General features: G+C 44.5%; 1 protein-coding gene across 3 annotated transcripts; it reads right to left on the reverse strand.

Annotated features, from left to right (window-relative positions):
* Nucleotides 1-227: 227 nt before the first annotated feature.
* On the reverse strand, nt 228-18,761 carry E2F6 (E2F transcription factor 6). Of its 3 annotated transcripts, XM_074331691.1 has the most exons (8): nt 18,380-18,744; nt 11,788-11,847; nt 11,346-11,400; nt 7,637-7,853; nt 6,969-7,125; nt 5,543-5,656; nt 2,675-2,822; nt 228-2,220 (listed from the first exon to the last, which is right to left on the reverse strand). In XM_074331691.1, exons 3-8 carry the CDS (start codon nt 11,350-11,352, stop codon nt 2,171-2,173), a joined length of 693 nt encoding a protein of 230 aa, XP_074187792.1. In that variant the 5' UTR covers nt 11,353-11,400; nt 11,788-11,847; nt 18,380-18,744; the 3' UTR covers nt 228-2,170. The 3 variants fall into 3 exon arrangements, with proteins under 3 accessions (XP_074187792.1, XP_074187791.1, XP_074187793.1); XM_074331690.1 differs by lacking the exon at nt 11,788-11,847 and having other exon boundaries at nt 18,380-18,746; XM_074331692.1 differs by lacking the exons at nt 11,346-11,400; nt 11,788-11,847 and having other exon boundaries at nt 18,380-18,761.
* Nucleotides 18,762-20,273: the final 1,512 nt, after the last annotated feature.

Consider the following 20,273-nt stretch of genomic DNA (forward strand, 5'->3'; position numbering starts at 1 on the left):
GAGGGGCAGTCGCGAGACTGGAAAGCGAGGCTGGGCTGGCCTGTGTCAGGCCTTCTAGCTCAGGAGCGGGGACGGCAGCCTGAAGGTTTCTGAGTGGGGCTGAGGGCTATGGAAGGAAGCGGCAGCATAGAGATGGGCAGTGGCGGTCAGGACGGAGGGGAGAGCTGGGGAGCTAGCTCCGGGGCTCCAATAGCAGTTGTGAAAACATGACACCAGACACCAGAAGCTGCAGCGACGGGAAATACTCCTTTATGTAACACGTCTACAGTTTACAAAGGACTTGCATTCACAAGGTCTCATTTCACCCTCAGAACAATCTGTAAAGTAGAACATTTGTCACATTTCACCAGTAAGGAACGGCTGCTCAGAAACGACGCTATCACCTTTGGCGGGCGGTTTCCTGTGTTCGTTTGTAGGGAACTACCTTCTTTACTGTTCACCCACCCCCCTCCCATTCCTTCTCGGGAAAGGCTTTTTCTTCCGTATTTCCCTTAGACAAGACGTCGTGGGCCTCTCCTCTTCTCCTGCTATACCCTCATCAGATGTCCTCATCTCTTCTCATGGTTTTAGCCATGAGAATAGAAACTGACACCCACCAATGGATCACACACGGCCCAGATCTTTCCACTGAGCACCTGACTACATGTACACAGACCTGCTGAAACTCTCACGCTCGCCAAGCATGTCCAGAGTGAGGACACGGTCAGCAGTCCCAGGCCTCGAGAGGAAAGCCAGCAGGGGCTGCCCGGAGCGAGGAGGCAGAGGAACAGGACTGGAAAAGCCGCTGCAGCTCAGAGGTTAGAGGAACCCTAAATACTTGGTGTTATAGTTAAATATGTTGATTTTTTATTCCTATTTTAAATTGTTTCACACATGGTCTTAATTTCAGGTTGTTTCAAATTTTTCTTTGAAAGCGAGAGGTTTAATATATAAATCTGGATGCTGCTCACAGGATTCCTGTATGGCAGACAAGCCAAGTACTGTTAGTCCGATCTTACAAGTCACTCACTCACTTATTCACTGATTTATTCCAACATTCATTGAGCACTTTTTCTGTGCCAGGCATGGTGCAAGGCGCTGGGTATAACAATGATTAAGACAAACCCCTCAAGGAGCTCACAGTCTAACGGTAAACTACTGAGTAAACTGAGGCACGGAGTGGTAAGTGACTTACCCAGTGAGGTAGAATTAGCTAGGTACTTGGAAATGGGGGACTAGAGCTGGAGAGATGGCAGGGTACGACTAAACTCATCACAAGTAAAACTCTTCTGATTGAAGAACAAGGCTGCATACAGAAACATATTACAAAATCTGCTGGCAAAGAGGTTAAAATAGTTTGCAATTTTCACCATGATATAATACATGTCTCATGATCTATTAAGTCACTACCTGATAGCAGTTCCACACTTGCCCCTACAGGCCACCGGTGCTCAGACGCAATGACTGTAGGTAGCTCAAATCCAATTCTAACACTGGGAAGCATACTGAAATTCTTTGATTAAATCCATGACCTTTAAATGGATAGCATATTTATGATACTTCTACATGTAGAAGTTCGGAAAAAACTCTCCCCTAACCCTCATTCCGAGGATTCTAATAAGTTATAGATACCGCAGGAATTAGAGAATTTGTGTTACTTTCCATATATACATTATTTGGCTGTACATTGGTGACAAGTTTCACTCCGACGTATTTCATAAGTCATTCAAACATTATACAGATAGATACAAAGATATCACCCTTAGACGCATGTGCACACCCACCAATATCCAACAGCAACCTGCAGACGTGAACCACGTAAGGCAATTTCTTTTGTGATAACGACACACGGACTTTGAAGGAAGGGCAGAGTCCACGAAGAATTGTCCATTTCAGGCCTGAGCGTGTGTTTCAGTGATACTCTGTGATCTATGTATTCCTGTAGGTCGGATGTCTGTGTCACTGACAGAAAGCAGTGAATCATTATAAAGAGTTGTTTTCAAATGCAGAACCGTAACTATCCAGGGCTCTACGTGGTGAACTACTCAAAGGCGCTGCTGGCCTTCATCCGCGACTGCCTGGGAACGAGGGAACTTCATGGGCAGTTTATTGCTCTGTGAATCAAACATGATGCATAATTCTTCCACATAGGATGTCCCCACACACTCAATACATGAATTTCCAACTCCTATTAGTTGCCTACTTCAAGCAATTCTTCACTTTGTTGTGCAGGATTTTCTTCTGCAAAATTACAAACATGAAAGAAATTCTTCTAAGAGAGTGTGTAAAAGGCAACCACGCAACAGTACAACTCAGCTGCTTAAAAAGAAAACTGAAGATCCCTCGTCAAGAACCATATTCTCATGCCAATGGCATAAAGCTAATGTTTTGCATCTCACAAGAAACTGAAACTCAAACACGTACCTGGCAGCCCCCGTCAGAGCGTGCAGAGGGCCTTCTCTGTGGAGACCACCACCAGCTGGCACCATGACGGGACCAACTGCAATTCTAAGTTTTCACTCGTATCAAAACCACATGGAATTCAACTGTCAAGTTGTTAGAAATATTCTAAACCCTATTACGAATTACCTTGTAATTTTTTAACTCCCGTTTTTGTGGCTAGGCCACAATACACATATATATTTTACAAATCACGAGAATCTTCAATTTTCCCAAGCACAAATCTGGTGTTTACCTTGATCGGGGTCTTCTGGGTGTTTGGTTTTAGATGAAGAGGCTCCTGCACCATCAGACACTCTGCTCCCCGAGTGATCCTGCTCTACTTCACACAGATAAACATCGATGGGCCCCTTGGTGCTCCGGATGTGGACTGTGATGGAGTCCTAGAAAGACACCGAACGTCAGGAGGAACAACAGAATTCAGGAATCGTATGTTTTCACCTATCAGAAATGCAGACGTTTCAAGGGACATTTCTGAAAATCTAAATTCAGGTACTTTCCTGTCGTGTACTCGGGAAAATCTTGTACTTAGCTTTAGTCATATTAAACCACTGGCCAATTCCCGTTCTTCAAACGGCTACTTGATCACAGGATGGTTTCCGAGCCCTAACGTGAATACCTCAGTAGTAAGAGCCCAGCTTTCTCTACTCAGGGAGCTGGCTGACCCCTTCAAGGAATCTGTACTTGAGTTTAAAAAATCTGTTTTGATGACAAGGAAATCTAAAATATAACACCCTGCAGTCTCACATGTAAGGGTGTGTGTGTTTAGATTTCCAGACCACTGACAAGGTAGTGAGCTAACTGAAAGGACCATTCTTTCATCCACTTGAAAAAGTGAGAGAATGAGGTCAAGACAAACTATACGTTGTGTAAACTAAAACACTAAAATCCGTACTGGGTGCTTCCACTGCGAATTATGCTAAATCCTTAAGGGGCAGTTCTAGTCATGATTCCTGTTTTGACTGGGAGTAGGTACAACTGTACAGTCTGTTTTCTTCCCTTTTGTGCGGTCAGGCCTGGGCCGGGTACCAGACACCACTGCTCCCTCCTGGTGAGTTCGGGGAGACTCAGCACATCCGCCTCAGATCCCCCCCGCCATGTGCCATGCTTTCCATAGCTTCCTGGCGCCACACAGGCAGACTGGAGAACAACTGCACTCAGCTTCTAGGTGCAGGGCAGGCCAGGTCTGAATGGTATACAGTTCAGGGGTGTCCAAACTGCGGCCCGCGGGCCAACAGCGGTCCACAATCCATTGTTAATTGGCCTGCAGCAAATTCCAAAAATATATTTAGTTCACGCAAATAAACCAGGTGAGGCAATACATACTTCACCTCGAGTGAGTGGCCCAGCTGTTTGTGTATTTTACCGCATATGGCCCTTGGTGAAAAATGTTGAAAAAAGTTTGGACACCCCTGTATACACTGTACAACTCAACAGCCATTGCTAAGCAACAAAGGAACCCCATGCCGCTCAGAACTGGCAGCCAGCTGCGGACTTCATATTCCACAAAACCGGGCTGGCAAACGTCTTCTGAAAAGGGTGAGATAGGAAAGATTTTTGGCTTCGTGGGCCATACGAACCGTCACAGCGACACAACTGCTGTTATAGAGAGAGGCAGCTACAGACAGTATCGTGTTTCCTCAAAAATAAGACCTAGCCGGACAATCAGCTCTCATGCATCTTTTGGAGCAGAAATTAGCATAAGACCCAGTATTATAACATTATATTATATATTACATTATACTGGGTCTTATATTAATTTTTGCTCCAGAAGACGCATGAGAGCTGACTGTCCGGCTAGGTCTTATTTTCGGGGAAACAGGGTATGTGAACATGGACATGTGGCTGTGTCCCAACAGGATGTTCCCGAAACCCAGCAGGCTGGCTTTGACGCGGAGGCCATTCTCTCCACCCTGGTGCTCGCCCTCCCAGATCTGTGTGGATCTGTGTGGAGTCGGACCCCAATGAACGCTGTGTGCTCGCATCACTCCCCGCTGCTGGGAAAGGCTGCGCAGATGGCCCCACGTACATTGCTTCTAAATGGGACTCTATGAAGCAGCTCACAGCACAGGGAAAAACCACCAAACCCCATCAGTCACTGCAGAAGGGACTCTCATGCCCCCAATGAGGATGTGTTGAAAAACTAGTGGTTAATTTTTTTTTTAAAGTTTAAATACCTGTGAAATGACTCAAATTAAATATAAATGTTACTTAGGAGACTTGGACTATCTAAATCCAAATGAACAAGGCAACATCACCAAGAAGTCACAATCTGCGTGTGACTGGAGTAAAAGGAGGCTGGTCCTTAGTCGATGTGTGACAGTGTCGTGTAACATGGGCTGTCGCCTGGCCAGTGGGCTGCTGGGGATAAAGGAAAGGGGGCTGGTGTGCGTATCTTCACCCTGAGGGAGCAAAGCCCCACAGCACTGACGACACCGATGGCCACAAGCCCCGATGGCTCTACCAGGCGGTCAGAACTGGTGCTCTGCCCCAGGAGTGGCCACAGCTCTCCGTCCCGACTCCATCTTTACCAAGCAACCTTCTGATGACAATTATCTTTCAACACAAACTTTCCTGCAAGGGAAAGAGTGCGCTCAGCAGTTGGCAGCTGATACGAATACTTTCATTTACAGAGCAATTTTACTTTTCACCCTAAATGTAGTGTCATACATTTAGGACACTGGGTCTTTTCTGGGTTTGGTCAGTGAGTCACTCCCTGGGGCCTTGGCTGACTAGATCTTCCTGCTGGAACTTCAAGATGGAGGCCAGTACTTGGTGGTTCCTCTAAGAGGCCGTGCAGCACAATGGTTAAGAACAGGCCGAAGCCAAACTATCGGGGTTTGAATTCGGATTCTGTCTCTCACTGTGTAATCGTGAGGAAGTTAATGAATCTTTCTGTCCTTCAGGTTCGTCCCCTCTAAGAGGATACCAACCATGAGCACTTTGCTTGCTATTATTCAAAACAAGTTAAAACGTGTCCAGTGCTGTGCGCTACGTACATACGTGCGCGGAAGGGTTCAAGTTACAGAGCGTGCGGTCAGGGCAGCCTAAGCAGCTGGCCCACCTCTTCTGTACATCTTCTTACAAATGTAGGGATACCTACTTCTCTGGGAGCTGGAACATCCAGTCTGGTTTCTGCTGGAGCTTTCACTGCAATAACAATCTGTTCATGGAAGGCTTGAATACTGTGAATATCTTGATACGTCACATACGCTAGTGTAAATATCAGTCAAGGATCTCTAAGCAGAGTGCTGCTTATTGGGGAGGGAATTGATCTCCTGTAATACAGGAATGCAAGTGTAATTTTAGAATAGCTTTAGCTTTTATGGGCTACAAGTAAGGAAAGCAGCTGGTAAAAAAATTTCCATATGTAATTCTTATTTCATGAACAATTCTGAAGATTTTATAGAGCTTTCAAATATTTATAACTCCGTTTAAAGAGTTCCTTTCGACTGTACAATTGTGACTACAACGACAATTTCTGGAGAAAACTATTAATGAAGTGTGAGTCCCCAACGCAAACACAACTCAGGACGGTATCAAATCCGCCCACCAAACCCCCATTCCCTATTCATGGCTAAATCTCACTATGAGAATCTCTGGGGAAAAATACTCACACTTTTGGTGAGAACCCCCTAAAAGGCCTGGTGGGAAAAAACCTGTAAAGAGCATAAATAACTTAGAGAATAAGAGTTTCAGCACTGTCTCCTTCCTACTCATGAAATGTCCCTCATCCAAAATTCTTGTCCAGCTCACTACCCGAATTTTTGCACTTGTTTTATTGTGTTGCCTAAAATTTACCAATTATGTGTTTTATTGGGTTCCCCCAGCATTCTTTTTTTCACTCCACAGAACTTTTGACTGATTGTAGTAATGTTGGCATTTATTCTCACTTTAATGCCTGTGTTGTGGAAAGAGGAGTTCTGACTGATGAAGAGTTAAGTAAACTGGGAACATGGGACGGCTCAGAAACAGTGATGCCTCACAAGGGGCTGCAAGGGGAACCGAGAGCAAACGGTCCAGGGGACCCAGGAGAAGACCGGCTACAGAGACAAGTCTCCCGCTCCGGTGCCGAGACACAGCTTCAGAGCTGCACTGGGCTCTGTGGGCTAGAAAGGCAGTTCAACTGCCATTTCAGTGGCCATTCGTTGTTTCAGAAATAAAATCTAGTTAACAAATTAGGGAAAACATGAATTCCACAAAAGCAACAAATATTTTACCACCTTTACAGTACTCAGACGACAAAAATGAACAAGAATGCCCCCCTAATTTAATTTTAAAAGCAAGTGCTGACTTGGTACATTACTGCACTGCTGAGCTCAGGATGCAGCACTGAACTTGAACAGATGCCACACCAAGAAGCTACAGGCTGTGATGCGCCCTCTGAGTGTATTTGAGGCTCTGTTACTAAACCTTGGCTTAAACTTATGAAGGCCTTGTTTTGTTTCTTAAATATGTTAATTACTTCCCCAACCTGACTCTATTGTTTAAAGTAACTGCTTTGGAAGGAGAAATCGTTTTAAAGGATATCTTTCATTTTCTTTGTCATCTGTTAACTCAAACAACTGCTGAGCACAGTCCTTAATTAACTCATCCAGAGCATCTTCCATCGCTGATAAGTCAGAAAGTTCCTCCTGCAGCTTCTTCTGTTGGGGCACTGCTCCAAAATTGCTGAGATCAGATCCTCTTGAAAAGTATTAAAGAAAAAGACCACCATCAATAACATCTCAGAGATTACAGACAAATACAGGTTAGGTTACTGGAACTTCTCCAAATGTTGCTATGAGCTGTTTCTCACCACGACAGACAGAAACTGGGTGTTTTGACTTTCCTTCTGCTCTCCCATTATCCTAGGTAACCAGGACTCTCCCTGGGCCTTGTCCCCTTTTCTAGTCCCTTACACAGGGACTTTCAAAAAACACACATCATAACCCTACGGAAATTAGCAGGGGCAGGGAAAGCTTAATGAAGCGATCGTTGAACTAAGAGCTAAGCGTCAATAATGCCCAGTTTCAGCCCCAGCTCTACTACTGACTGCATGACTTCTGACAAGTTAAATTTTATAGACTCCTTTTCTAATAAGAAGTCACATCTTGCTTTGTTTTATATTGTTAAAACATTGCTAATATCCAGTTTGTTGTTTTGTCCTTTAATGTGAAGGGGGAAAAAAGCCATGAAAAGGTTGAAACCAACTCACATCCACCGAATATGGTTCTTAGATTTTTTTTCAACCAGGTCGATTCCATCTAAGACATTGGTGATGTCATACACTCTGCGTTTTCGTACTCCCAGTTTTGTTGCGACCTTGTTTAAATCAAGAATACCGCCAGGAGCACTCCTGACAAGATCCATAAATTTTCGAGTTAAATAAACCAGTGATACATCAAAACGAGGTCTCTTCACTTTTAGAGCTTCTGGGAAACAAAACAAACACATTTGTAAAATTTTAAATAGCATTTCTTTCTCAACTCATTAAAAAAATCATTTATTTTCTCTTGGTTAGTAAGCACAGACACAAACAGAAACTACACACTGACCAAGTCATAGCTCATTTTTATGAAATAGATTTCTCGACCTGGGTAAAAGTTCATTAGCCTATCCCAGGCAGGCAAAGGCTTTAGACTTAAAGGAGTATTTGAAATATGAAACCAGTGTTCACTGAACATGTGAATTTTCAGAGGCCAGCTGCATCTTATCAGACAAAAAGTGGAGAGTTTGCATGTGTATCCACACCACTCTGAGGAATAGAATTAGAAATGGTTTTTAAAATTAAATCTCTCATTTGGTCTTAAATAAATTCTTTATAAAGCAAAGGCAGCGACTTGGCTTTTTTTTTTAATGTTTCAAATATTTCTATACATGTCATAGTGTAACTCTGTCTGATGGAGTTTTTGAAAAAGCTCAAATTGGTCTTCCAATAGGACAATTATACCTCAAGGAAAAGTGGCATATCTATTTTTTAAAATATTCACTACCCTCTATTAACGGATAAGCAAATGAAGGGGGAAAATCTCTTTAATTCACTTACCCACCTAATATGACAACTTTGGTTTTTCATACATTCTGCCCCCTCCACACACATACATACACGCATGTGTCAATATGTACACATAGTTTCTAAAAACAAAAATAGGAACATACTATTTTTTTAACATGCTGTTTTTAACTCAACACTGTGAACATCTCGACTTGTCAACAAATGTATTTCTACTAGAAATGTGATGTACGACCTGAGGACAGCGGTCAGCGCTGCCACGTGACTGAGATAAAAGAAAGTTGTTAAGGGTTGGTCTTTAGCATTCTCATCACAAGGAGCAAGTTTTTTCTTTTCTTTGTGTTGTATCTATACGAGATGATGGATGTTAACTAAATCTATCGTGGTAAGCATTTCACAATATAGGTAAATCAAGCCATCATGCTGTATATCTTAAACTCACACAGTGATGTATGTCAATTATTTCTCAATAAAACTGAAAAAAAGGGCATTTTTTCTTCATGGCTACATAATATTTAACTCCATGGAACAGTCACCAACGTACCCTAATACTGGAAATTCAGATTGTCTACAACTGGACGGTTTTGCACAACACTTCAACAAATCTTTTTGTAGCTACATTTTTGTATGCATCTTTAATTATTTCTTTTAGATAATTCAGAGATTGGAATTGCTGAGTGGAGGGGCATTTGTAAAGGGATTTTGATGTGTATTGCTAAGCCTGCGACCCAGCTGTGGACTCTACAACTGTATGCGTGTCTGCGGGCCTCATCTCACGCCTTGCCAGAAGTATTATCATTCTTTTCATCTTTCGCAATTTATACCATAAAGAAAAGTTCTTATGATTTGGTGTGCAGAAGAAATAAACGTACAAACAATTGTCCTTCTAGTGTGGAGTATATGATTTCTCTTCCTCCACAGCACACAACAGATGGTATGTTTCAAAAGAAATAATCATCCTATCGTCAATCAGAAAGGCCCTTTTCCAGAACCTCTGCAGTGTCATGATTCAGTTTAAAGACTGCTCTTGGTAGTTATTCCAAGAACAAAGGTACAAATTTTACAATGTAAATGTCTTCTTTGTCGAGACCGTTCCTATACTTAAGATTAAACAGCATTAAATAGGAATTAATTTTTTTTAATTGGAGGTACAAGAAAGCCACAATTCTACAACAAAACTTGGAAGATTACAAATGAGAAATTCTAACTCTAAAAAGCATGCATTTAATTATACTAAATATACTAACAAGGCATGGTCTTATAAGCTTAGAATATTCCTATTATGTTAGTCTTTTTGCAAAGAACAGATATTAACTGAACACCTATAACATGATGGTTGCTGAAGGGACATAATGATTAAAAAGGTCTTCCCACTAAAGGCATTGCACAGTCTTTAAGGAACTCTAACAATACGTTGAGATAAGTGCTAAGAGAGGTAGTCAAAGTCACTTGAGAAGATGAAATAAAACCTTAACTGGAGTGGGAAACTGGGAAGGCACCCTACCGGGAGAATGCTGGGAACAGAGAATAGAGAGATGAAGAGGAAAAAGTGTTCTCCTACTTTGATGGCAGGCCAGAGCCCTAAATGAGGCAGAGGGAACCACATGTCAAAAGCCAGAGCAGCATCTGAGGACCCCGTGTACGCAGGGAGCCAGAGCTAGTGGGTGGGCAGCAGAGTGCTGGAGGACGAGGCTGCAAAGTGAAGCAAGGAACAGCCTCCAGGGTCTGGTCTTATTGTCTGTCCTTCCATGATGCCTTGTTTCTTTTAAGCATATGAGATAGCTCATAAACGTAACACAAATAAGTAAAACCAAGTAAATGGCGAGTCAGTTTCCTCTCCTAGGTAACAGCATCGCTGAGGAATTTTAGGGTGAGTGATACTACCCTCCCGTTTCTCTATTAGAAAAATCACACTGGCCGCAGATGGGAAGAGGCTAGGGGGTGAAGTGGCTGGGAGCAGACCACCTACTTAGGAGACTGTCCCACTGCTTCCGTTTGCGAGCGATCGTGAGAACCTAAACCAGAAGCAGCAGTCTAAGACAGTGGTTAAGGCGTCGGCTCAAGTCAGGGAGGCGTGGGGTTGAACCCTGACTGAGCAAGTTCCTTAACCTCTCTGGGCCTCAGTTTCCTCATCTACAAAATATGGATAATAATCCAGACCTACATTTTGAAGGGTTGCTGGGACAGTCCATACAAAGAGCCTAGTACAGGGCCAGGCACTGTATGAGCTCAATAAATGTCAGACGTTACTCCACGTCGGTGGGAGAGGACAGACGAAGGAACGCTTCAAACGGAACACTTGGAGGCCTGCTATGGGTGAGATCGGCAGGGGCAGAGGGAAAATTGAGGGTTGGTATTAAGATTTCTGTGTCGGCATACATGCACTACATAGTCGATGAGATTAGGACCAAATTAAGGGAGAGGCAGGTGTGGGGCGATCTATCACAACGACTCCCAGCAGGACAGGGAACTAAAGCAACTGACTTTCCTTTTCCTTCAACTGACTGAACACAGACCCACAGCAGGAGCCAAAGGACAGGGCAAAGGAAACCGGGAGGGCAAGAGCCTGTCGTCAGGTTTGTTGTCAAAGGGCTTTCAATTCTGCTGACAGTAAAGTAACTGCCCTCACCGGGCCCTGGGGAAATATCCCTCAACACAGACCATTCTATTTTTAAAATAACGTTTCCAAAGCAACAGAGAATAAATGCATTTGAGCACACTATTCAGCCCACCTCAGGAAATTCTAAGCTTTACATTTCAGTGTACAAATAATATATTTCATTTCAGTTTCTCATCAACTTATCTATATTTAAAATAAATCATTTAAATCATTCAAACTACTGATAATTTAACAAAGGAACAAAGAAAGTTCAAACTACAAAATCTAAAACCTATTCAGGAATCAACTTACTTCTCATGGATACATATTGTACATTATCTTCTAAATTAATCCTTATTTTTGATGGCTGAAAAAAATAAGATACAGAAATTTAACTTAGTAATGTAAAAACAATGCAAATGAACAGCATTTTACTGGACAATATGCAGGTCTTGTTTTCACCGTGGGATAACAATGTGGGTGTGAGAAAACCAGTCCTTCTCCCAAATTATGTTTACTCTAAGTGTGATCAGATCTGACGATGTTCATAGATTTAAATTTCTAAGGTAAAGAGAGAAAGGGGTGGGGAAGGGCTGCTGAGGGAGAGCAAATATGAATATGAGACTGTATTACTGCGTAGGCATTAATTTACTGACGCATCAGGAACTGAGGATAAAATACAAATCTGATTAGGACACTGTCCCTGACTCGGGAAAGCTCAGAGGAGGTGTAAGATATGCTCATAAATGCTCACCTCTTGCTATTTAAGTGTTAAGTGTCTCCAAAAAATTTGCCCACAAACTTTCACAGGCAGCTGTAAAATGTAAAAAGAGTAACATTTCTCATGCTGGGAAATAATGCATGCTACACAACTAGAAATTGGTATTTAGATGTATTGACAAGCTTCTTTTAAATCCCTGAAACAAGCAGGAAATTGGTAATAGCTGTTCACTATTGCATCAGCTGATTAGAGGCTATGAAAGTTCACATAAACTGGTCGGAACACTTGCAATATGTTTAGAAACTGTTTTTGCAAAAAAATAAAGAAAACCTTTAGATAAAGCCGGGTAAACAGGAATCCGTATTAGCCTCGTGCTTAGAACCAAGTATAGTGGTGTCATGTGCCTCCAGATCGGCTGTGATCAGGTTTAGCTCTTGTCTAAGTCAAAAAGCTGGCCCCCAAACTGGCTGTAGCAAAACTGGGGTAAGTGAATTCCACAAGGTACTTACTCTCAGAGAAGAATCAGCAGGGCTACCACGGATGCCCCCAGAAATGGAAATCGCAGGGTTCACAGGGAGGGGACCCCCAGCTGAACGTCGAAGGACAAGCCTTGACGGGCATGCTGGAACCACACTCCACATGGAGGACCATGCAAGTCACGCTAAGGAGTTTAGACGTCATGGCATAACCAGTGGAGACTCACCACCGATTTCCGAACAAGAATCCCACATATTCAAGCTCATGGTTTAGGAATCTACATATGGGAGAAACACAGCAAAGCCTAGGGAGTGGGGAAGCCTGAAGGCGAGGTGAGCAGCTCAGAAGCTCTTATCAGTGTTACAAATCCTTGGCACAATGATTTCCAGATCGTCTATGACAAGATGATAGCATATATTAGCAAGTTAGCTTGATATGAAATAATTCCACTGAAATAGAACTCGGCTGTAAAATTAATTCAGTTGTTAGAATTTAAAGGAAAACATAGACAGGCTGGGGTGTGCAAAACCAGGGTTGGAAACGCTTGTCTTGGGGGCAGGGACTAGATGTGGACCGCAGTGACTTGCGAACAGGGTGTCCCACAGGGAAACACCGACAGGCAGTCCTGTTAGAATCAAACACAGGCCGAGTATGACCGACGGTCACTGCTATTTTCACATTTAACCCTTCTGCTGTCCTATGAGACAGTCTAACTACAGTAGCAAGATTCTTGAACGAAAACATCCATCCTCATCACAATGACTTGAAACACAAACAAATATCCTAAATTATTACATATATATATATATATATATATACATACATACATATACCCCCCACCCCCCTACTCTGATTCAAGCCGTTGTTCTGTCTACTTGTGCAGGACGCAGCTCCCTGGCCCAAGGTGGTATCATGGGCCTTGCACTCCACCGGCCTGAGGCTCAGGGCAGCCCAGCTCCAGGGAGAGCTGTTGTTTACAATCTTAGCTGTAGAGGGCGCAGCTCACTGTCCCTTGTGGGAATCGAACCGGCGACCTCGGTGTTAGGAGCTCGGGGCTCCAACCACCTGAGCCACCGTGCTGCACGCCCCATTACATATATATTAAGGTCTGTTTGTGAGTGTTCTCCTCAGCCCCCGATCTGTTACTTATGTATCTGCAGCATACTCCTTTAATGACTATAAACGTGACTCCCGTGGGTGCAGCCGGAGAACACACACAAAGAGCACGTAGCAGAGCTCATTGGTGCCTTAAGGCTGCAAAGACTTCCCTCCATGAGTTGGAGCCGCTGCGCCAGGCCCTCCACGCACAGTACTTCCTGGTTCCCGGACAGGCCGCCTCACTTTCTGCTCTCCACATGTCCTAGCAGGGCACCTTTTCTGCTCTACAGCCCCTTCCCTCGTCTCCTCACCTAGACTGTTGCTACTCACAGGTTGGCACAGGGCTAATACCCCAATGAGGCATAATGAGGCATAACAACAGACGTATGACTTTCTTTTCCCTGGATTCTGTACTGCATGTTGGCTATACTGAGATCTGTGGGAAAACAGGCTCCAACAGTATCCATTCATTTGTTTTTCTCTGAATATGAAAACACCATCTCTTTAGCTTGAGGGAATCACAGTAGCATCGTGGCCCCTCAGGGGCAGACATCCTCATATGCATAAATCCTACAGGTCTACAATTCTGGAGATTTCCAAGTGCCCGCAGGAATGACAGTCACCTCCTTTATATTCAAAGTAGTTCTGGCTTAAGACTGGGTTGGCACTACTACTTATGTGACCTCTTAGATGCGGGGCAATCCCAACCTTCTATAACACGTATAGTGGGATAACTTTATTGCCCATTTTCCAAGCTATTGTGAAAATTAAATGAGAAATTCTGTTGCCCTATGCAAGCACATATTATTGTTTTCCTTTTAGAACTAGAATAGTGCCTGGCACATTCAGGCGCTTGGTAAATATTTGTTAAACTCATGTATGGAAATTGACATCGTTTCTAGTAACACGTCAGAGATGACCAACAGACAAACAACTTAGCACCATAAAACAATGAGTATCTACAGACACAAGAACCCCAGGTGAAGACTCCCGCCTGGGTACACCATGAATAAGGATCACTGAAGAATACGGAGCCTCGTTTTCTGCTTTCTAGCATATCATCGGGAGAGATCCAGCCTGACAAGCATGGCAAGCCTTTCCAACTGGAACTTTGTGAATTGCATTCAACAGGTAGGCCAGCTTTTCTGGGAGTAGGAGGGACTACATAGGATCTCTCCTTTTGAAGTGACTTTAAGATCAGAATGTTTCCTCACACATTAGTGAGTTATTATAAAAAAAAAAAATGAAATGCCACCCGTGCACTTGGCCCCAAGTCAGTCAGGCCCCTCAGATCAGAGCAGTGCCCCTCACCTCTGCAGGGAGACTGATGGGGCTCTACATTCTTGTATGGACCCTTGAATGGAGGAGAAATGGGGCCAGGAGGTGGAGTGGAGAGGGGCGCCCACTTCAGCTGAGGAACAATGGAGGCCCCTCCCAACAGGAGACTGATCCTGTGGGCTCCTGGCAGGGATACCCATTTTCTTTTTATCTTGAAATAATGTCAGTCGTTGGAAAAGGTACAGAAATAGTACTAAGAATTGCCAGATAGTCTTCACCCAAATCGCCCAAATGTTCATCCTTTATTACATTCATGTTATCATTTTTCTCTCTCTACACACACTTTTTTTTCCCCTGAATCATTTGAGGGTACAGTGCAGGCCCCTAGATCAGTGTGTAACTCAAGGGCATTCCCTTATATCAATACAAGCACAGAATAATTACTAAAACGTCCGTTCAAGACTTAAGCATTCTTGAAAAGACTGTCAGTAGAAATCTGGGCTTTGAGGACACTCACTGCCAGTGAGGGTTCAAAAGGAAGGAAGAAAGGAACATGCTAGAAACTGGACGAAGGGGGAGCCTGGTTATGCTAAGACAGAGCACTTAGCAACACTGACAGCTGCAGTATGTGGAAAGTAGAAGATGTTAATGGGCTGCGTGATCTAACAAAGGAGATTTCCTCGCAGAGTGCTGGCGCTGGCACCTGGCTTCTCCTTGCAGCTCACAGTAAAATGTGAGAGAGAAATTGAGGGAGTAACTGTTAAACCAAAAGGAGCCAGGACTTAGTAGCTTTAAAAACTCTCAGCATCTCCAGAAGCTAAAAATCAACGACTTCTGAGAAAAGACCAAATCAAAGGCACTGCTAGAACAGTCTGGAGATGAAGGTGAGGGTGTGACTACAACTTTCGGTTAACACCTCCCGACATCAAAGATGGTACCTCGGAATACTGTTCGGTCACACAAAAGGCCCTTGAAAGAGATTAAGGATGAGCCTCGCAGGTCTAAGAAGCTTCAGGTCACTGTCACTCAGCCATCCCGGCAGGAGCCCAAGGCACAGAGGGTTTGGCTTGAAGAAATCTGTGAGTGGGACTCCTGTCTACTACTGAGTCAACCACAAGAGTCACAGGAGTGAATTCTACAGTTTACGGGAGAATTGTATCAGCAAAAACACTGCCAGCGTGGACTAAAAGCAACAGGGACAGTTTACATTAAAAGCGGACACCTAAAATTCCACGGACAGGAAGCAGGCTGAAAAAAACTACTGAGCTACAACAATATTACCTTTCATGAAAAGGAAAGGAAAACTCAGACTGTGGAACCAAGAGCCCAGAGTGTGGAGCTGGGAGCATGGAGAATTATGCCCAGGCCTTGAGACCTAATCAGGAAATGCGAACGTTTACCGGGCTGGATTGCAGCACTGCTGTGGACCAGTTACTGCTCCGTGACTCTCGCTTTCCTCTTTTATGAATAGGCACGTGTGGAGCAGTGATCCTATGTCTTCTGCGCTAGTCTACGCTGTATGTTGTGTACGGGGGCAGATAACTTGTGTTTAGTTCCACATCGAAAGATGTGGAGGAATAGTACTTACAGAAATACACCTGAGCAGCCTGGGTTCTCATTTTAGTCCATGAGTATAAAGTCTGTTATTTTGAGGCTCAAATTGTCGCAGATTAGGCCTTTTCAAAGTGGCTCCTGCACTTTGAAATAAGGACACTTGGTTTTTACCTTTTCAGCATCTTTAGGATGAGTCCTCAGAGGAACGCTCCCTTAAATTTCTATGTGACCAACCTGCCCAGATGCCAGCAGAGATGTTGCTGCTTCTAGTTCCCGCAACCCACAACTGCGGGGGCAGCATCAATGTTTCTATTAAGAAAACCTCACTGAGAGGTTACTCGCAGGTAATTCCCCTGAAGGGATACCAAGGGACAGCCCAGTACCAGCCACATCTCAAGACTAGATTTCCTTTCAATCCTCAAATCTGCCTCTCATTTGTTCAGGTTTATTATAAGCCTTGGAAAGGAATAGAGAAGGCAGAGGCCTCCAAAATCACTAAGGATGACAGCAGTCTAAGAACCAGCGGCTTCTGATGGGTAAGTCAGCACATTCCATGCTATTTTACTACCGTTCCTAGTCCTACATCTAAAGACATCAATGCTTCTAAATCTGAGATTTCAAAGAAAAAGGAGAGACTAAAAAGTGAGTTCTGGAAGCTAAAATCTTAAGCACTGTCTTTAAATTAGTTAAAAATTTCTCTATACAGATGCCTCTTTGTACCGACTGCCTGTTTTGGAGAATAACATCCCTTTAAGAGCCCTCTGAAAACATACCTTTCTCCAAGGTGATTACATTCATTTAAATATTCCTTATTTTTCAGCTTGCAGACTGAAAAATAATACTATATTATATACTACTACTAATACTAAAAATATGCTACCTTCAAACAATACCATTTTCTCCCTTCTCAGTTTGCAAGCCACTTACTTAACGGGAACATCAAACACTCATCCAGGTACATAACTAACCTTTGCATAGCAATAGACTTCTATGTATTTAATTATTAAATACTTCCAATCACTGGCCAATTAAAAAACACAGACATAGGTATTCGAATCACCATTTTATCCAAAAGAATGTGGAAATATGAAAAACTTAGCAACTATAAGCAGTTCAGGAAAGATAAACCCAGGGGCCTGATTAAGAAGTTTCGAATCTAACCTGAGAGCACTAGGGAACCACAATAGTCTTGAAGCCAAATGAAATAATCATAAATATGCTTTAAAAAGACCATACGGTTAGTTGCGGTGTGGAGAATATACAGAAAAGTTGGGGGCAAAACCAGCAGCAGGAAAGCTGGTTAGTAAGACATTGCAACAATCTGAAAGATAGATGGTTAAAAGTGGCAAGTATCGGGGATTAATTTTAATTGGATTAGAAAGATGGAGGGAGGCAGGTTCAAAAAAAGAAAAGGCAAGAATGATGCTTAGGATAGGTGTTTGGACAATATGGTGGGTGTGTTGCCATTTATTAAGATAGGAAACAGCAAAGTTGTTTCTTGCTTAGGTAAGAAGACAATGAACCCAATTCTGGACATGTGAGTTTCAAATCTAAGTAGAGATATCTAGTGGACAGTTGGAAAGCTCTGAGCTCGATTTACAGATTTGGGAGTTATATCATGACATACAGTATATCGCATCTAATGTAGAGCAACAATAGAGGAAATTAACCTTTGGCTGGAACGAAGCCCAATCTCCCCTTCCATTTTTTTCTGCCTTTCTGAACGGGGAGCTGCGGGGTGGGAAATGTGAGATATGGACAAGCTTTTAAATGGTTACAGTTAAGCAGAATGGGACAGGAAGCCGAAGAGAAAGATGATCGCTTGCAGAGATATACTGAGGGTGAGTGGAGGTAGGAAAAGAAGATTTTCTAACGCAAAGTTGAGCAACTTTCTCCAACAGTGCTCCGTAGCCCCAAGGTGAAAGCCCAGAAGGCTGACACACTGGAGAGTACGCGTTGAAAGAAGGCAACAGAGTTGAAGCGAACGACCAGGTCGGTTTATAGTACCTAATGGGCAGTGCAAGGACAGAGGAGACAGAGGAGCAGCCACGGCCCGGCCCGGGGCGAGCTCGTAACTCAGAAGACACCCAGTCCGGCTTCCCCAGTGAGGGAAGGGGCGGCTGGCCCGAGACGCGGCCCGACCGGACCCGACCCCAGCCCGCCCCGCAGCCGGCCGGGACCCCGGGCGCGCAGGACGCAGGCTGCCCCCGGGACTTACCAGCAGGCCCTCCACGTTGATGGGGTCTCGGCACCGGCGGCGTACCGTCTCCTCTGCCGGGTCCACGAGCAGGCTGGGCAGCTTCCGCGCCGGCCGCTGCTGACTCATGCTGCCCAGCCAGCGGCCCCTCGCCCTCGCACCCCGCGAGCTCTCCCGCCTTCTGCTCGGGTCGGACGCCGCTCCCAACGCTTTGGTTCCCGGAGCCAAGAACTGGGCTTGCGGCCTGCTCGGAGGTGCACTGGGCTAGTCTGGGCCGGAGACGACCGCGCCAGTGTCCAGCGGCCCCGGGAAGGATCACGCAGACTCGGGGAGCGCAGGGAGACCCACGATTCTCAAGACGCCATGCCCGCCATCTTTCCGCATGCGCAGTGCGCCGCCCCCAGTGCGCATGTCTGCCACCGGGGAGCGCTCCCACGCAGTAATCCTGTCCTGAGCTGGAGCCCGCGAAACCCTGGGAGGCGGAATCCACGGAGAGGATGGCTAAGGAGAAGGAAGAGCTGGAGCAGGAATCCGGGGGAAGGGAACAGCACGGAAAAAAAAACAAACAAAAACAAAAACAGGCGGCCAGGAAAACCGCATTTGTTCCGCGGAATTCTAGACTTAATGACACTAGTCACTGAAGGTTCTGAGTGGGCAGAGATGTTACTTTATTCCTGAGCTCCCTCTGCACATCTCAGGCACTTACCCAGCGTTGATGCTCGGTAAATGCTGGAAACCAAACCGTTGCGGAATTGTTTCCTTTTATGCTTCTTTCTCTTTCTTTCCTTTTTCTTCCCGTTGAAAGATGCCCTTATCAGCCAGAGTCCCTGAGAAGGCAAGCTCTGGACGCCAGAAACGGCTGTTTTTAATACGTAAGGTGTTCATTCATCATTTGCATTCTGCTAAATGTTCTACATACATTTTCTCATGTGAATCTTGTATTAAAGCTGATGGGGAGGTGTTTTTCTGCCCAATTTACAGATCAGGAAGACAAAGATGAGCAAGATTACAAAAATTACCCCAGGTCCTGGCCAGGCAGTGGTAGAAGCAAGATTTGACTCTACAGTTGATTAAGTAATTTGGTATGCCGATTCTTGAGAAGACGATTCAAAGGTGACTAGATTATCTGCAGCCAGAAATGGGGTCAAGTGAGTGAAAGTGAGGTGTGGGTCGAGACGCAGTTGGCAGGCACTCCAGGCTGAAGGCAGCGTGAGCACAGCTGTGGAGAGTTAGGGCAGTGACACCTCCTCCAGACACAATGCCTGCGACGTGGCAGGAAGTTGAGGGAGTTCACGCTCTGTGAAGCCAAGGTCACCTGCTGAGAGTAAGGGGAGATGGTAGAATTGGAGGTTTGGGAGGCATAGCATGCACTCAGCAAATATTTACAAATGGGGAACAATAGAGAAGACTGACTTGCCAAACATAGTAAGACTGCAAGGTCACACTAGACATTACCTCTGTCTATGGCTATCTCACATTGTCTCTAATTACGCATCCTCCTATGCGAGTTGGAGGATGAAGAGGCATGTTGTAACAGATGGCAGAGGAGAAATGGTGGCAGCAAGGGCTGGTCCCCATTAATTTTCTGTATGTAATAATCTGGGTCACAGAACCGTAGAGCAGGAAGAGGTCCTGCGGATCAGTTAGTAAAACCCTCTCATTTCACAGGGGATGGAACCCAGAACAGAGAGGTTAAGATGTTCTCTAGCAGAACTGGTCTTTTACTTTCCAGATCAGTACGCGTTTGAGGAAATTGAGATGCGGTGCCAGGACCAACACTTGCAGGAGAGGAGTGCTGAAGAGTTGGAGGGATGCTGAAAGAGGAGGGTGGCATGGAAGAAGGGACAGACATACAGGACGGGAGCGAGTCCTGCATCGACCCTTGTTTAGCCCTCACTGGCAAGTAACTTAACCT

This window comes from Rhinolophus sinicus, linkage group LG05, assembly GCF_036562045.2.
Source record: "Rhinolophus sinicus isolate RSC01 linkage group LG05, ASM3656204v1, whole genome shotgun sequence".
NCBI lineage: Eukaryota > Metazoa > Chordata > Mammalia > Chiroptera > Rhinolophidae > Rhinolophus > Rhinolophus sinicus.

Excerpts from the sequence above, each read along its gene's own strand:
- E2F6 (XM_074331690.1), bottom strand. The coding sequence starts at position 18,487 with ATGAGTCAGCAGCGGCCGGCGCGGAAGCTGCCCAGCCTGCTCGTGGAC. Across the intron at positions 2,823-5,542 it reads ATGTTCCAGCTCCCAGAGAA|GACTCCATCACAGTCCACAT; the intron begins GTAGGTATCCCT and ends GTGTCTTTCTAG. Across the intron at positions 2,221-2,674 it reads CCCAGAAGACCCCGATCAAG|AAGAAAATCCTGCACAACAA; the intron begins GTAAACACCAGA and ends GTAATTTTGCAG.